The sequence below is a fragment of the Denticeps clupeoides genome, chromosome 17 (assembly GCF_900700375.1).
Source record: "Denticeps clupeoides chromosome 17, fDenClu1.1, whole genome shotgun sequence".
In the NCBI taxonomy this organism is placed as follows: domain Eukaryota; kingdom Metazoa; phylum Chordata; class Actinopteri; order Clupeiformes; family Denticipitidae; genus Denticeps; species Denticeps clupeoides.
In genome coordinates, this window is record NC_041723.1 from 19810646 (window position 1) to 19827531 (window position 16886).

The 16886-nt window shown below is 42.9% G+C and overlaps 1 protein-coding gene across 14 annotated transcripts in view; it reads right to left on the minus strand.

The window, feature by feature from the left end:
• LOC114766889 (A-kinase anchoring protein 13) overlaps positions 1-16587 on the minus strand; it is a 53356-nt gene extending 36769 nt beyond the window's left edge. For 6 of the 14 annotated variants that reach the window (XM_028958225.1, XM_028958228.1, XM_028958226.1 and 3 more), the window contains exons 1-6: positions 16221-16464; positions 8917-8958; positions 4603-4756; positions 3739-4053; positions 2829-3015; positions 12-210 (exon numbers count right to left, since the gene is read on the minus strand). In XM_028958225.1, coding sequence (XP_028814058.1) covers positions 12-210; positions 2829-3015; positions 3739-4053; positions 4603-4756; positions 8917-8958; positions 16221-16268 — 945 coding nt within the window. In that variant the 5' untranslated portion in view covers positions 16269-16464. Of the gene's footprint in view, positions 1-11; positions 211-2828; positions 3016-3738; positions 4054-4602; positions 4757-8916; positions 8959-15142; positions 15171-16220; positions 16466-16502 lie in introns of those variants that run through there. The other 8 variants (XM_028958233.1, XM_028958223.1, XM_028958234.1 and 5 more) reach the window with 7 other exon arrangements.
• Between the last annotated feature and the right edge of the window lie 299 nt (positions 16588-16886).

Below are 16886 nucleotides of genomic sequence, written 5' to 3' on the forward strand. Positions count from 1 at the left end.
ATGAAGCTCACCTCCCCATCTTGGTGGCAGCGGATGAGTTTCTGAAACTGCTCCACCTCGCTCTGCAGGCTGGGCGGGGGGCTGCCCGGCTCTGCATTCAGGGTCAGGGTGTAGGTGTTCAGTCTGGGGTGGTGTTGTAACAAGGCTCTGCCCCCTGGGAATAGCCAATGCTCCTTTCTCCTACGTGGCTGAACTGAGATGATATCCATGCTGAACAGACAACACACACACACACAGACTTCTGGTCACAAGGCAATGACTTTCACACCTCCAGTGGAAATGGCTCTGAAGCAGTTACTCTTATATCTCAAATAAATGACCGTAAGTCAAATCAGCTGTACTAAAGGTTTCACACAATTACAAGCTCTACGCTTTCAAGATTTAAATAAAAGATTTCACACCAAGCACCTAAGTTGAGGACAAGTCCAGATGTCCAGTCAGAGCAGAGAAATGAATGCAGAGAGAAAATCCTTATTTGTGGGTGCAGCTGGCATTGTACTGGACAGCTGTGCAGTATGGGGCGTGTACGAAGCTGGGTGGAATCAGAATAGTTTTTCAGCCAAAAAGAAGCAAGGAAGTGACATCAACCCACAAAGGAAGGAACTCATCCAACAGTCATACTCACACACTAAAAACACAAACTCCTAATATTCTTCTCTCTAGCCCAGTGATCTGAACTGCTCTCTACATAAACATTACTGAAAATAAAACATTAATTGTCTAGTTTTTATGTATCATCCAATTTTAGTATAGTTACCTTCAGTTTCTACTGCTTATCCAGATAGAATGTGAGACGTTTACGAAAAAGATGCAATGCAGCCTGGCAGGGGGCATCGGTATGGCCCACCCAAACCACCTCAGCTGGCTCCTCTGGATGAAGAAGTGCAACGGCTCAACTCCGAAGAAACCCCATTTTGGCATATTCTATCCGCAATCTTGTTCTTTCTGTCATGACCATAGGTGACCACTATTATCCAGAGCGGCGTTCATAAGTGCCGTAACACGTCAACTGAAATTCCTCATTTGGTTCACGAGGACCCAATCTGTAAAAAGTGAAATAACTCCGAAACCAGCATTTTTTTTATTATTATTATTATTAAATATATGTATGTGAATCAGTGTATCATTCGTAATTTCCATTTTCAATTGATAAGCAAAAATTCAAAAAAGTGACTTATTACTTGTTTGTGAATCGGATACCAAAAAACGAACAATATCTTGGATCAAACCCAGGGGATGGAAAAATGGACTGCAGGGCCAAATTTGATTTTAATATTAAATTTTTTTTGTTACAGTTTTAGAAACTTTACCGCTGGGCATACCATTTTTAGAGGTGATTTTGCACTGGGGTCCAGCCCCAACACCACACAGTAGTGTACGATCACCGATTCACCCCTCCCGACCAGGTCATGAACCACAATCAGCTGGTCATAAGAATATCAATCTTAAATTTGTCATGAGATCCCTCCCTCACTCCCCTCCCACCTATTTTTTTTTATTTTCTGCGCACATAATGGCCAAAGAGGCACATTTGGCTTTGTTCAGCATCACTTATTTATCTGATTTTGATGTGTTCATATCGCTCATGTAGTGTGAGCAGTCAGGTCGCATCGGACCATATAGCATGCGCACATAAATCGTGAGCTCAAGTTATTTTTGGAATGGTGCAAGAACTCTGTTTGTGACTGAGATTTAGACCTTTTATTTGCCACATTAATTCACCTCAGTTTTTATTATGGAAGTGTACATTCCAGCCAGCGCTAATATGAAGGAGGCGCTCTGCGTGCTGTACGGAGCTATTAGATCTGCAGAATGTACACCCTGACGCACTGCTCGTTGTCGCCGAGATTTCAACCATGCAGATCTCAAGTCAGGATTGTCCGACAAGAGGGGAAAATCTCATTTACGCAAATATCACAGGCGCATACCGAGTGGATACCCATGCGGCAGGGCATCCAGGCACAAACTACAGGACGACAACCTCTGCCTGTGACAGTGAGCCCTGCCTAGCAGATGCGCTGAATGATTTCTACACACAGAACAACGTGACTGCGAGGAAATCCAACCCTCCTCTCAGCGATCAGGTGCTGTGACTTTTGAGAGCATTCCGACAGCATTACTGTCTGCTTTGGGAACCTTACCGCATCACCAGATAGTGAGGACAGCTGAGACATTTCCCATACATGCTTTCCCATCAGGAAAGCCACAAGCATTGTGAAGCTCTCTACACCCCCCTCACATTAACTCTTCACCCTCTCACCATCCAGAAAAACGTTCCGAAGCATTCACTGCCAGACTGCTGGCCATCAGACCTCATATGTTCAGAACATTTCATTATATTACAGAAGTACCCGTGTTACTTTATGTTAGTATGTAATGTTGTTTCGTTTCACTATGTATCATCTAATGACAATAAAGTTCAACTTGTTAGTAAAGAGAAGAATGTACAGGTTATATTCTTGTGTTTTATCTGAAGTTGGTCTGTTCAAAAGCATTTTCCATAGACAGTTGAGATTTTGCTGCTATTTTCACTCATTGGCTTACAGCTTAACAGGGTCTGGTACTACAACGGTACTACAATGACGGTCGTCATACAGTCACTTGCTGTAAAGACTGTAGGCTTGTAACAATTCTGAAATGGTACTGGACATTTTTGGACCAATTTCAAAATCAATTGTAAAAACTGAAATACCATAATCTATAAGGGCGTAATGGACCGTGCAGAGAGTACCGTTGCACCCATAGCACACTCACACAAAGCCATTTCTCCAGCACAGAGCAGGTGATGAACAGAGTGAAAGGTATGCATGTTGTGTGTCAGGACTCACTCTGTCGACAACAGTTTGTGCAGGTGATTGTGTCCGTGGGACTCGGCCTCCCCAGCTGGAGTCCTGCCCTGTCTGTTGGGGAGTCTGAGGGCCTCCCAACCGGCAGGATGCTCCAGCAGGAAGAGTGCCACCTCGCGCCACCCACGCCGCGCTGCAAAGTGCAGCAGAGTCTGATATGGGCCAGGATCTGGAGAAGGAGTGATCAGCCTGGTCAGAAACACAACAATAACCCAAAATAGGCTCTGGCCAAATCAAGTTTGAGGAAAGCATTTATTGACCCAAACAAACAGATCCAGATATTTTTTTTCACACATTTGTCACGTCATGGGCATCTTCTATGGGCATACTCCTATTCACTTCCATGCATGCTAGTGGAAGTATGGCTAGTATGTTTTTTGTTCAGTTTGCGAGACACCACCCCTCCTGTGACTCAAGGTTTAGATGTATATGTGTATTCAGAGCCAGACTTTCAAATATAAAAAGAATTAAAAACTGCCTTCGTGTGCAGTAATATAATAAAAAAAATGTGCTAACTTGATAATAAAGTTAACATTGTGCCTGGCACAAATATATATTCATTTCTTTACAAACCTCTCATTTGGTCCCATCTTCTGGGGTTCCTGCTGGTATTTGCATTCTACACTGCTAATGTAAGATCATTTCCAGACATAAAAAAATCTTCTATTCAGGGCTAATATCCTCACTACTTCAGAGTTGGGCCTGGCAATATGAAACAAGGCTGACTACTGATATCAGATATTTAACTGCGTTTTTCCGAATTTGTAAATTCAGACACTATAGTCTTCAGTTTCAGGGTTGGTATCCATACCCACTGAGACATTTTAAAGAGCGCATCCCACACACAGAAAAAAGGGGGTCCCCTTTTGCCTGGCAGTGTCCTCATTCTTACCGACACTCGTGTTGTGGCACATACTCTCTTCGGTGTTCAGGCTGACACCGAGCACACTCCATCCCTGCGGTAGTGTGATGTGACGGAGCGCCGTAGCCAGCTTCCTGTCGAGCCGCTCACACTCCTGCAGGGGAATCTCACACTCTTCCAAAAGCAGCGCCCCCTCCTGGTTCCCAGCTGCTTTCACCAAGAACTGTGCCATGTCCCATGCCAGATCCTGCACAAAGTGGAAACGGTCCTCGGCCACAGTGACCACAGACCCACTCGACCGAGCCAAGCAAAGGGTCACCTGCACTGACTCACCACGGTCATGAGCTGAGGACACAAGGTTGCAACACACACACACACAAAAAAGTGTCACTGTGTGTTTGAGAGTGTTTTTTCGCTTTGAAGGTGATTATTTGTCATATGTGATACACATTTAACCCATTACCAATAGTGAGAAGTGGGCAGCCATGAAAGGTGCCTGGGGGGCAGTGCATGGTGCTCAAGGGGACCTCACTGACACCTTGGTGGTTGGTGTATATGAAAAAACTAAAAACTTTCAGTTACAAGTCCGGCTTGCTAGGCCACCACTGCCTAAATCATTTATGTGGGAGAGGACAATGCAGGTAGTCCACAGCAAAGATGAGCCATAACCTCTCAGCTACAAAAACTATATCTGCCCACACCAGTCCAATATTTTTACCCTTCAGCTAAAATTAACCGGATTTTAGCACGATTTTACATCCATGTATTGCAGTTCAGTTTCAGATTGAGATACAATAATCAAAGAAGCAAAAAAGCTACAGAACAAATACACCACTACATGGCTTTGATAAAAATTAATATGTGTTGTTATCAGTTGGGTGTGACCTTACTGACCTGGACAAATTGCCTGTAAAGTGACCTGGCTGAGGCGCAAGGTGCTGGCCAGGTGGCGCTGGGTGGAGCCAGAAAACAGCAGGTAGAACTCCACCTCCTCCTCTGCCTCCAGCACATCTTCTTCAGCCAGCTGCACAGTCAGCACACACTCACCCTGTAACACACACACACACACACACACACAGGAAAAGAGATCATTGCCAAAAGCAATGGCTATGCACAGCTGTAGACAGAGTAGGGAGCCACCAGGAAGGCTACTGGGAACTGTTGCACCAGTTTAACTCCTGTCATGATCTCCCAAACTTAACATAGCACAGGATACCCTTGAAGAGGAGATCCCGGCTAAAACCAGCTGCTTTATAGCCACACACCACCAGCCCGGGACGCCACGATGGCTTAGACAGCAGTAGTCACTGCATTATTAATTAGGGCCCTATGATCTCCACAGAATCCACTGGCCGCTGCAGCCCACTACACGCGTGTCCAGCTGTAAACGCGAGGTCAGCGATGGCGAAGAGGCTGTCATTGCGGAGTCTGGACCATGTTTTTGCATATGCAAATTATGGGATTCAACTCGAAATGTTTAAAGTGGAACATTACAAAGTATTTTTTTATAAATTGGAAGAAAAACTTTTGTAAGAGCATATGTGACGACCACTTACAGTCAATAACTTGTATCAGAAAGAGAGAAAAGAATCAAACTATCCATTGAGGGCAGTGGTGGCCTAGCGGTTAAGGAAGTGGCCCCGTAATCAAAAGGTTGCCGAATCCCGATCCGCCAAGGTGCCACTGAGCAAAGCACCGTCCCCACACACTGCTCCCCGGGCCCCTGTCATGGGGCCCACTGCTCACCAAGGGTGATGGTTAAATGCAGAGGACACATTTCACTGTGTGTTTCACAATGACAAATCACTTCACTTGCAAGTGGGCACAACATCTCTCCAATGTTTATTTATTTGATACGTTTTTTTATGTTGAGGTCAAATGTAAAGTACTTTTATTTTACAAAAAGAAGAAATAGTTCTTTGCATGAAATAATTTACCCATAAACAATGTTTATAATGGAAAACATGGAATTCAGAATTAAAACCGAAAAAAAATTAATTTAGGAAAAAATTTAACTGATTTCATATGGCCCTTATTAATGGATGTGAAATAACAAAACCCACCCAGAAAAGAGCAATAATTACAACTGTGTGTGCGTGTGTGTGTGTGTGTGTGTGTGTGCGTGTGTGTGAGCGTACACATCTGACTTTACTGTAAGCTGTGGCTTAGTGTTTCACGTCTGATGTGGGACAACCGCAAGCAGAACGCAGCGCTGCCTACGTAGAAGGCCACCCAAACACATTACTGACTAACCAGAGCAGCGCACAACACACACCCCAGATTAACCTGCACCCAGCAACACACACCAGAGATTGACCTGCGCCCAGCAACACACACCCCAGATTAACCTGCGCCCAGCAACACACACCCCAGATTAACCTGCGCCCAGCAACACACACCCCAGATTAACCTGCGCCCAGCAACACACACCCCAGATTAACCTGCGCCCAGCAACACACACCCCAGATTAACCTGCGCCCAGCAACACACACCCCAGATTAACCTGCGCCCAGCAACACACACCCCAGATTAACCTGCGACCAACAAAATACCACAGACAACCGGCCTCTAGACCAACATTTTACATGGTGCGTTTGACTGAATCGCATTTAACGATGGCGTTTTACATCGGAATTTAACCCTTGTGTTTTCTTCCCATTTACTACGCACCTTGTCCTCCCGGTGACATTTTACCTGGTGTGTTTGACTGCTTATAAAGCACCTTTTTTTTTTATTTCACTCTTTTAGTTAGCTTGTTTGCAGTATTTAAATTTATATTTTTACACTTAAAAAAACTGTGCTCTATAATACCTTGCATCTTTCCTCCACAGCTGTTTTATATTTATTTATTTATTTATTTATTGCTCCGCCCTGTCGGAGAGTGACCGAGTGTGTTCACTCCGCTCTGAACTAAACTTAAATTTTTTTTTTTTTTAAATAATCAAATGATAATCGGAATAATCGATTATGAAATTTGACTCTTTTAGTAATTCATTTTTATCAAGTTAGTAGATTCGTTGTTGCAGCCCTAATTTTAATAGTAAATATTTTCTGGGTGGATTGTAAATTATCAGTGGGGGAAAGGGACACTGGGCCAGTACATTTAACACTGTATGTAATGTCATTTTGCTTGGGCGGTAAGATGAGCACTTCAATTAGCACAAAAATGGATAAGGAGATGAAATGCACGCTAGCCGATGACAATTACGTTATGATTGCACTTGCAATGGTAAATGTTAATTACGAAAGCCAAGTTTGAGCATCCGCTGCCACAACAATGTTGGGTCCGGGCTTTTAAAAAGCTGTACTTGAGTCCACTTTAAGGTCTGATTGGTCTGCAGCACAGGAATATCAAGATCACGACCAATCAGAGACAGGCCCCACCATTCACAATCTCCGATTGGTTTAGAATAGATAGACCTAATATGTGTCTGTTGCGTGAAATGAAATCAGCAGAAATATTTCCAAGAAATAAACTCTGGGACATCTGCAACCCAGGTGCTCACCAATCATGGTAAAGTGAAGTGAAGTGATTGTCACACGTGATACACGTAGACTATGGAATATTTTATTTTATTTCAAATTTCATAGCAAGGTCAAAGCCCATACAAAAAATCATTCACAACCCGAACCAGTTTCACACTCACAAAAATTCAGAAGCAGATATATTTAGATATATTTAGGAGGACCTGTTGTGGCACGGTTCAGCCTCCACTGGTAGAAAACATGAAAGGTCAGAAGAGTCAAATGCCTTGTATGGAGAGTCAGAATTAGCGCTCTCAGGTTATAAAAGCGAGGACGTAGGCGTTGTTCTTGGCTGTGTGAATAAAGACAAACCTAGTTTTTCTACTGTGTATTTATTCTGTTTTATGGTTGTTTATCAAAATGAATTATTATCAAAATCATCGCCACGTCAAGACCTACCTTCCTCAGTGCTGCTTCCCGGAAAGACAGGATGAGTGCATGTTTTGTTTCTCATTGTGCTCTATTGAGGACGGCCACTATTAAACTGATTTACACTGATTGATCAGGGACATGCAGGACACATGCTGGGACAGAATCAGATTCTAGCTTTGTGCTGCTGAAAGAACAGAAGGTTGTGCACTCAGGCTCATAATACACCCGCTGCAGACACAGACTGCATTTATTCAGAGCACGGAATGAGGCACAGCTGCAGCCTGCACAGGCAGCGCTTTGTAACCACGGGTCAGCATGTGCAGAGAGCTGGACATGTCCAGAGACCAGCCAGCAACGTTTTATACAAGAGGATTCAAGTACACAGCTAGAAAAAACACAGTGTAGCTCCAAGTCAATCACACTCAGTTTCACATGCTGTTGTGCAAATGGAATAGACAACAGGTGGAAATTACAGGCAAGTAGCAGGACGTCCCCAATAAAGGCGTGGTCCTGCAGGTGGTGACCACAGACTACTTCTCAGTTCCTGTGCTTTCTGGCGGTGCTTTCTCTCTCGTGGTTGCATGTGATGGAGTCTACAACCCACACAAGTGGCTCAGGTAGTGCAGCTTATCCAGGATGGCATATCAATGCGAGCTGTGGCAAGAAGGTCAGCTGTGTCTGTCAACGTAGTGTCCAGAGCATGGAGGCACTACCAGGAGTCAGGACAGTACATCAGGAGATGTGGAGGAGGCTGTAGGACTGCAACAACCCAGCAGCAGGACCACTACCTCCACCTTTGTGCAAGGAGGAGTGGGAGGAGCACTGCCAGAGCCCTGCAAAATGTCCTCCAGCAAGCCACAAATGTGCATGTCTGTAGTATGAGGACCCAACATTCACAGGTGGGGGTTGTGCTTACAGCCAAACACCGTGCAAGTTTAGCATTAGCCAGAGAACACCAAAATTGGCAAATTCATCACTGGCGCCCTGTGCTCTTCGCAGGTTCATGTTGAGCACATGTGACACTTGTGACAGTAACAATATCTGTATAATTTTAATGGATGGTCCAAACTAAACTGTGGTGCTGAAAATGACAGTTGTTCAGCAAGAAGGAGAACAGAATAAAGCTCTTTCCCCTGCCGTAGAACTACCTGTCCAAACTCATGTTCCTGACATTGCTCTTGGGAGAACCTTCGGGCAAAGGTATGTTATTCCAGGTCGTACAGACGGACCAAAACTACGTCTTTCATCATTACTACAGCACTACCTGGAGATCTAGCGAGAGGACAGAGGGGACCTCAGGAGGTGACTTACGTATAAGGGAGCTTGTTTGGGACTCAGCTTCATGTCGGGCAGCTGCAGAAAGAAACAAAGAGACAGACACATCATAATGGTTAAATAAAGTCCATGACGACACACAGATTTAAAGTGACACACAAAATGGGTACAAAATGTGAAAAAGGAGTTGGAAACAGAGCAAAACAATCTTTTGTTGCATTATGATTGTAATAATGACGTTAGTGACGTTAAAATAGTGTTATAAAAGGTCCAGGCTCGGTGATCCTTGAATTAAACCATTTTATTGTATTGTGTTTGCCTGGGTTAACATGAAAAATCCAACATTTCTTAAGCCCAGTTACACTGTCTTGTTATTCATCAGCATCTTCCCACCTATGAGGGGGCAAGGAAGGGAAAGAAATGCAGTGTGGGGTAGGATGAAACAGGAAGCATGGAAGACAAAGCCAAAGAATACTGATGAACTCTGGGAGGCATGCAAGACTGCTTTCTTTGCTATTCCTGATGACTTAAATTGTATGAATAAATTGTATGAATCCTTGCCAAACCGCATGGATGCAGTCATTAAAGCTCATGGAAGTCATACAAGATATTCAATTTGGATCTCACAGCACCACTACTTCATTTGCTGACATTTTTCTGTATTTGCAGGAAATTTGTTCAATTTCTGTACAGGCGACAAAACTTTTGAGAATCAGTTCACTCTGGAATCCCACGATGGGCTGCTGAGCATGTAACCCACTTGCAACAAGACACTCTACTCTAGTGGCACAACATAACAGCACAACTGCTCAATAGTGTGACACTACACTAAACTACACTTCTATTTATGAATACATGTTCATAGCGCCTACAAAAAACAAATGTACAGCCGATGAAAAAGAAACTGACTTAACAAAATTCAGTGTTCTCTGTGCAGATCTCACACACGTGTCCAGCACGTCATCAGTTGCACCTCCATACCCCTCAAACGTAAAAACTGCACATACGTACACAGTTCTGGCTTACACACCCATAGCCTCCCACACGACATGAACATGCTGCTGCTGCTCCCGATTCTTATACTGCCTCACCCACAGCTTCATTTATACAGAAGAAACAGTGTGTGTGGTAAAGTATTCAAATCAAGTTACACACACACACACACACACACTCTCAGAAATTCCACTCTGAACAGGTGACAGGAAGCAGCTCCACACCACAGTCTAGTGAACCAGTAACAGGATGTAAAAGAGACCTGGTCACCAACTTGAAAGTGAAACTGCCCCAGAATACTCAAAAAAATATATATATTTCTGAAAAAAGAAGCTGCTAATATCAGTGGTCATGTAAACATGAGCTGCAACTCATGTGCCCAGCATGAGGAGCCCTGAATATTACAGCCATTTCTTACATTTTGTGCTTAACGGCCTGCCATCTTGAATGTGATGTAAGGGGACCGAGGGTACAGTGTGCTAGGTACAGGTTGGTGGGATTAGACAGGTAATGGTAGTTTGCTGGTCCACACTGTTGACCACTCCCTAGTTTAACCTAGGGCTAAACGATTTGCGATTATTGAGATCAATATTGCGATATGTGATTGCGATATGATAAAGGACGCTTGTATATCAATGAAAAGTCGCATACTAATAGTGAAATGTTTAATTTCAAAGTGAAACATGCAAACTACTTATAACAACCTGAAATGCCCAGTGCTTTCAAAATACAATATTCTACAAAATTAAATCATCACAAAAAACTCTTTACTTTACTGTCGAACGACAAATCCTAGTAAGGTTAAACAACTGTTTTGATTTGGCCATTATAAAATCCCGTATTATAGTTCTTACGTTTAACCAAAACGTTGTTTGGAGGCTGACTTGAACACAGGAATGCATTAGCCTAGCTTAGCTAAGGTTAAGACTTAAAACGGGATTTTATAATGGCCAAATATATTCAAAACAATTGTCCAGCCTTACCTATGAAATGTAATCCCCCGGGATCTGGTTTGGAGCGTACAGCGGTTTGTTCAGCCCCAAGCAGCACAAGAGTGAGGCATTTTTATGCACTTCTCTCCATAGACATGTATATGCTTCACTCCACAGCAGAGCCTATCGCAATATGGCGGCGACATTGACGTACGATGCAGCTCGTCATGCCGCGTCTACCCATATGTCTCTACGAATCGAAAGTCATGTGACCAAACACGTCACATCCGACTGAAGTGAGACTTCAGTCAGCTCGCAAACTTTGAGAGAATGGATCGGATATGTTGCTGATTCAATCCACGTACTAATCATTTTAATCACAGCTTTTTGCGTTCATGTAATCGCACAGACTTACATCGCGATTACGATTGGATTAATCGTGCAGCACTAGTTTAACCAATTCAAAGCTAAGGCCCCGCCTACGATGGGCAGCACAGTGTGCACAATACTAACACCAATAAACATCTACCAATACATAACATCTTAAAAGTCTCTTGACATGAATTTTTTTTGCCTTTTTAATCAGTTTTATTGGTCCCCTAATTCTGTATCTGAAGTCTTGGTGCCGAATTACGGCCACTTTGATCCAGTCCCACAATGAGATTTCCCAGAACGCGACGTTTCACCGTCTGTAGCTTTAAATGCTAATTAGGAGGAGAGAGGCGGGATGAAGAGGAGAATAGGGCTGCAACTAAAGATTGTTTTAATAATCGATTAATCTGTCGATGATTTTTTTTTTATTAATCATAGAAAGAAATGCTGGATGAAAGAAAGAAAAAAAAAAAAAAGAAAAGCATTCATTTCCAACCCTTTATTCAAAAACAGAACCAAAATCTTTAGAAAGTGCACAAACATGTTGCTCCTTGAGCTGTTATAATAATAATAAAATAAAAATTGACTAACACAAAAAACATACACATGTATGCTTTACATCTGCCAAATATAGACTTTTTTTAAAAATAAAGTGCTACCTGAGCTGCCAGAACGATAAATAATTGACATAAAAAAATGAAGAACAATACAAATCAGAAAATATAACAGGATTTGTTTGAATGTCAGAACTTGTTCTCTACACTACACTGCAGATGCACACACTCACAAACTCTCACACTGACACACACACACACTGCAAAAAATGCTTTTCTAACAGTAGTTTTGTCCTGATTTCAGTCCAAATCTCTTAAAAAAAAATCTTAAATCAAGATACATTTACTAGACACATGAAATAGCATAAAAAATTATGTCTTGTTTTCTGATAAAACATCTAAAAATTAAGTGATTGTTTAAAACAAGCAAAATTATCTGCCAATGGGGTAAGAAAACTAATCTTAATGAGATATAATCTCAAACAGAAGTTTTAAGCATCACTTAATTTTCTCATGCCATTTTTCTTGTCTAGTAATCTTGATTTAAGATTTTTTAGATATTTGGACTGGAAACGAGACAAAATTACTAGGTAAGAAAAGCTTTTTTTTTGCTGTGTAGCTATACATGACAACAGATTGAAAAATGAATGGTCCAAAAAAGGCTAGTGAATCAAAACATGTCTTTAGTCTTTTAATGCAAAGTAACTGTTCTTTGTCTAATGAAGAGCATCTCCTGTGCACAGAAAAAAAAAGTGAAGTGATTGTCATTGTGATACACTGCAGCACACGGTGACACGATGAAATGTGTCCTCAGTATTTTACCATCACCCTTGGTGAGCAGTGGGCAGCCATGAAAGGCGCCCGGGGTGCATTGTGTGGGGACATATTATGATGCACATATTATTTACATGTAAATGGTTTACAAAAGCAAACAAGCACTTTGTTGAACAGTGATTAAATATGATGTCATGTTGCATTTTGTTCTTTTGTCCCCACATACATTCCATAATCACACAGATTTGAGGAGAATAAATATGTAACAAAAAATATGTCCAAAAAAAGGGCCCAGGGCTGAACAGGTTGAATGATCATATGGGAGGATTAATTTGCACCAATTTTTTTTTCATGTTTATATTTTTTTTGCAACATGCGTTAACCCAACCAGTCTCTACATTTTCGAGGTAAAGCCGTGGTAAAAACAGACATCACATGGTGTGTGAGAGTGGAAGGGCGGGGCTCCAAGCTGATGTTTCAACGTGGCTTATGATCTTCCTGTCCAAGGACCACCTGTACCAGGGCACTGCACTGTTAACAAAAGAACCCAGATCACACAGATCTGTAATTCACACACTTCAAGCAAGCATAGGAACTATTTTACAGTTTACTCGTACTGTTAAACTGGTACTGAACCCGATCAGCCAGTTATGTAACATTATTATACTCGCAGCTCCTCAGTCTGGCCTCCTTACTTACAGAAGAAGAAATCTAATTTCCTCTCTCACACACACACAGAGAGAGAGAGAGAGAGAGAGAGAGAGAGAGGCGGCACTAGCAGACACCTGTTAGTACAGTATAAATACAGCCAACATGTGCTGTAGGTGTCGACTTTATTTACACTCAGCTAGATAAGACACAGGCGCACATCACACACATCATTACTAGCACACAGGCATACGAGACCTCAACTCTTGTATTTGAAAACATCATGTGACCATGTAGAACATGTATGGCATGCAACGCTTGGACAGTTAGAGTTAAAGAAGCGGCCCCGTAATCAGAAGGTTGCTGGTTCGAATCCCGATCCGCCAAGGTGCCACTGAGGTGCCACTGAGCAGAGCACCGTCCCCACACACTGCTCCCCGGGCGCCTGTCATGGCTGCCCACTGCTCACTCAGGGTGATGGTTAAATGCAGAGGACACATTTCTGTGTATCACATGTGACAATCACTTCACCTTCACCGCCTGACTAATAACTCTCCAAAACCTGCAGGAAGGCATCTAATACACACGACTGAAGCTGCCGGAACAAAATACAAACCGGCAACAAAAATCTATGTTCACAAGTGTTTGGGATCTCAGTTAGATTCCTGGTGCAATAAAAATAGCCCTTACAGGCATTCCACCGGGCTAACTCTCCAGATACTTCCTCCATCCAGGCACATGTACTTGTATTTCTGGAGTATTGTAATTGTGGTTTAACAAGCATAACAAACAGACACATTTCTTTCAAATTCCTTTCCATCATATTGGGATTGCAGCTAATGTCAGTAATTAAAGTGACACTATGTTTAAATGTCAAAAGAAACAGAACACAATGGTTTTTGTGTTGTGTAATGTGATTGGCTAATTTAATGGCAGGCAGCTTTATAGGGTTTTCCATTGTAATTCTTTTTCTAAATGATATTCTTAAGGTCCCCAAGAATATCAAGCCATTATAATTTTGTTTTCCTGCAATCTTTAGCTACCTTGTCCTTTAGACAGTCTTTATGAAGGACAGTATTTTACTTACTTGACGATGGACTTCCTACAAGCAAAGTTCCAAATGAAGAGCACAGAAGAATCAGGCCCTTTGATGAGTCTGTGCCATCTGTCATCTTTAAATGGTCGAACCCAAAAGCCATGAGGTTTGCAGGAGACTAAAGTAAGACTTGACAGGAGGATAAAAGTATTATGTGGAAGTATTGTGTGGAACACATATCTTGTGAACTACCAGTTTCAAACTGGCTCGAGATGCATGGGAACCTGTCATCCTAAGCTTCAACTGCAGTGGCATTAAGGACATGATGACTTGGTTCTGGACAACACGTCTCTAGCTCCACTCCAAGGAGGGAGCTTTGGTGGGTGCCAGGAGAAGCCCTACATCAGCAGGATCAGGCCTACTGACATATTCATAATTTCACTGTGTTCTGCTGCAAATGTGCCATGAAAATCTTGTGATAAACCAACCTGTCATTAGCTTTGACACTAACTGAGATATATTACTAATGCACATTTCCACACTCTGCCTTGGAGAAGAAGTGTGAGCAACAGAATAATCGGAACAATGTCCGATGACTGATCCACACCAGTTTACAAAGAGGCTCCATCCCCCAAAGCCTAGGTTGCAGTATAGCTGTTTTTGGTGGCCTGTCAATTTTAGTTTTAGTCTAGTCTTGTGTCAAGCTGTCATTTTACTCTTTATTAATTTTAGTCACATCTAAGTCCAGTTTCAGTCGACTAAAACTGATGACATTTTAGTCTAGTGAAAGTCTTACATTCTTATAGTCAATGAACATTGAATTCTAGTCTCTTTGTTGTAGTAATGCTATTCTATTTAACCCAGTCCACATAGTACAAGTAACTGGTAAAGTAGAATAGACAAAAACATTTCATAATTAAAACAAGCTTATCTTATTATTATATTATTGTTACCTTATAGACTCAAGAACACACTCCATCCATTCCAGACACGGAAGATTTATTTCATGTTTATCGACCACACCTTCTGCTTCCTTTTCCACTTCATCACTTTCTCCAAGCCATCTGCTCACCAATCAGAGGTATCCTGAAATCTAATTAATGCCGCGATTGCGTATTGCGGAAGTAACAGTAAACCATATTTAGTCTTGTTTTTATTAGTCAACAATATTACACGATATATTTCATTATAGTGATCCTCACGTGACCAGAATTTACGCCTCGTCCTCATCACATCAAAAAGGTTAGCTGATGAAGATATTCGGTCACAAATTTCATTGTCAAGATGAACACTAGGTGGCGGCCTCCCTATAACGTGCTACCATTTCCCCTACTGAAGATTTGTGCAGCAACCTCGGCCACAGCTGTGTTCAGCTTTCTCAGACAGACACAATTCGGCCAAGATCTGCAGTCACGGCGCATGGCGGCTATGAACAGGAAAAGCAGGAATGTGTGGAATTGTGACCGCGCCGAATTAAACAGCCAAAGGCACGGGCACATTGGGAGGGCGAAGGCTCCGCTCTCTCACTCCCGCTCACATTCTCACCCACACACCAAGTGCCCTAATAATAAACACGCTCCCATAGCACAGCTCCAACATATGACATGCAACATTCCTGTGGAGTGAGAGAGTGTGTGTGTGTGTGTGTGTGTGTGTGTGTGTGTGTGTGTGTTCTGATCCAGGGGGCTGGGTCAGTACCGGCTCGATGGGTCACTTCACCTTTTCATCCAGCATCCTGCCTGCTGCATGAGTACAGTGTACACATGCCTCAGTTAATGTATTCAAATAAGTATAAGAAATAGTCACTTTTCAGCCTGTACAATCCGGGCCACATTGTGAGCAATAATCAGCATTAACCTCTGACCTCTACACATTGTGAACAAAGGTTTTTCATTTTCATTAAATGCTTTTTTTAGATTCAGTTTAGTCCATTTTTGAATGGAAAACTTCAGGAATATGTAATATGACAGGCAGCTCATTTTATACTGCTTTAATTTGAGTTATGTGATTATTTGGGTAAGATTAACAAACCTTGACTGCGCTTCTGTACTCTATTGCTCCGCCTGGGGGGTAAAACATCTACTGATGCGAGTTTGCACGCTGCCTGCCGTCACGGCACTGCCGTGGGTCACATCCACGAAACTCGGGGTAACAGCGCTTTCGGTCCAGTTGCTGCTTTGTTGCTCGGATCCACCCACCGTCACGGAACCGGTGGTCCGCTGACCAGACTCGCCCCACCGAGTTCTCGACTTTTTAGTTCCAGCTGACACGTACAACAGCAACTTTGTAAAGGTCCGGTAAAGCCGCCCTTACCTCGATCTCCAGCGGGCCTCCGTAAAACCATTCCCTCCCCGGCCAGAACCGCCAACTCTGGCTCTTCTGACGCCGCGCTCAGAACACGAGTGGCCGGGCGGCCGTGACTGGTGGAGCCGCCTGTCAATCACGAGTCCCCGCCCCTCTCCGTCTGCAGCGTGGGGCGCTATAAAGTTCGATATGCAAACTGCTCGATATGCAAAAAAGCTCCTTACTTGCCCTTCTGCTTCTGCTTTTCGGATTGCGGGTGACATCTAGCGGAGGGAGGAAGCAGGTTCCATTATTTGGAGCTGTTCAGATAGGACTTGATTAATAGTATTTTGTGGATGTGGCCCTCTGCACAGAGGTGAAAGGTTGTTCTCATTCTAGAGCCTACAGCTGTTT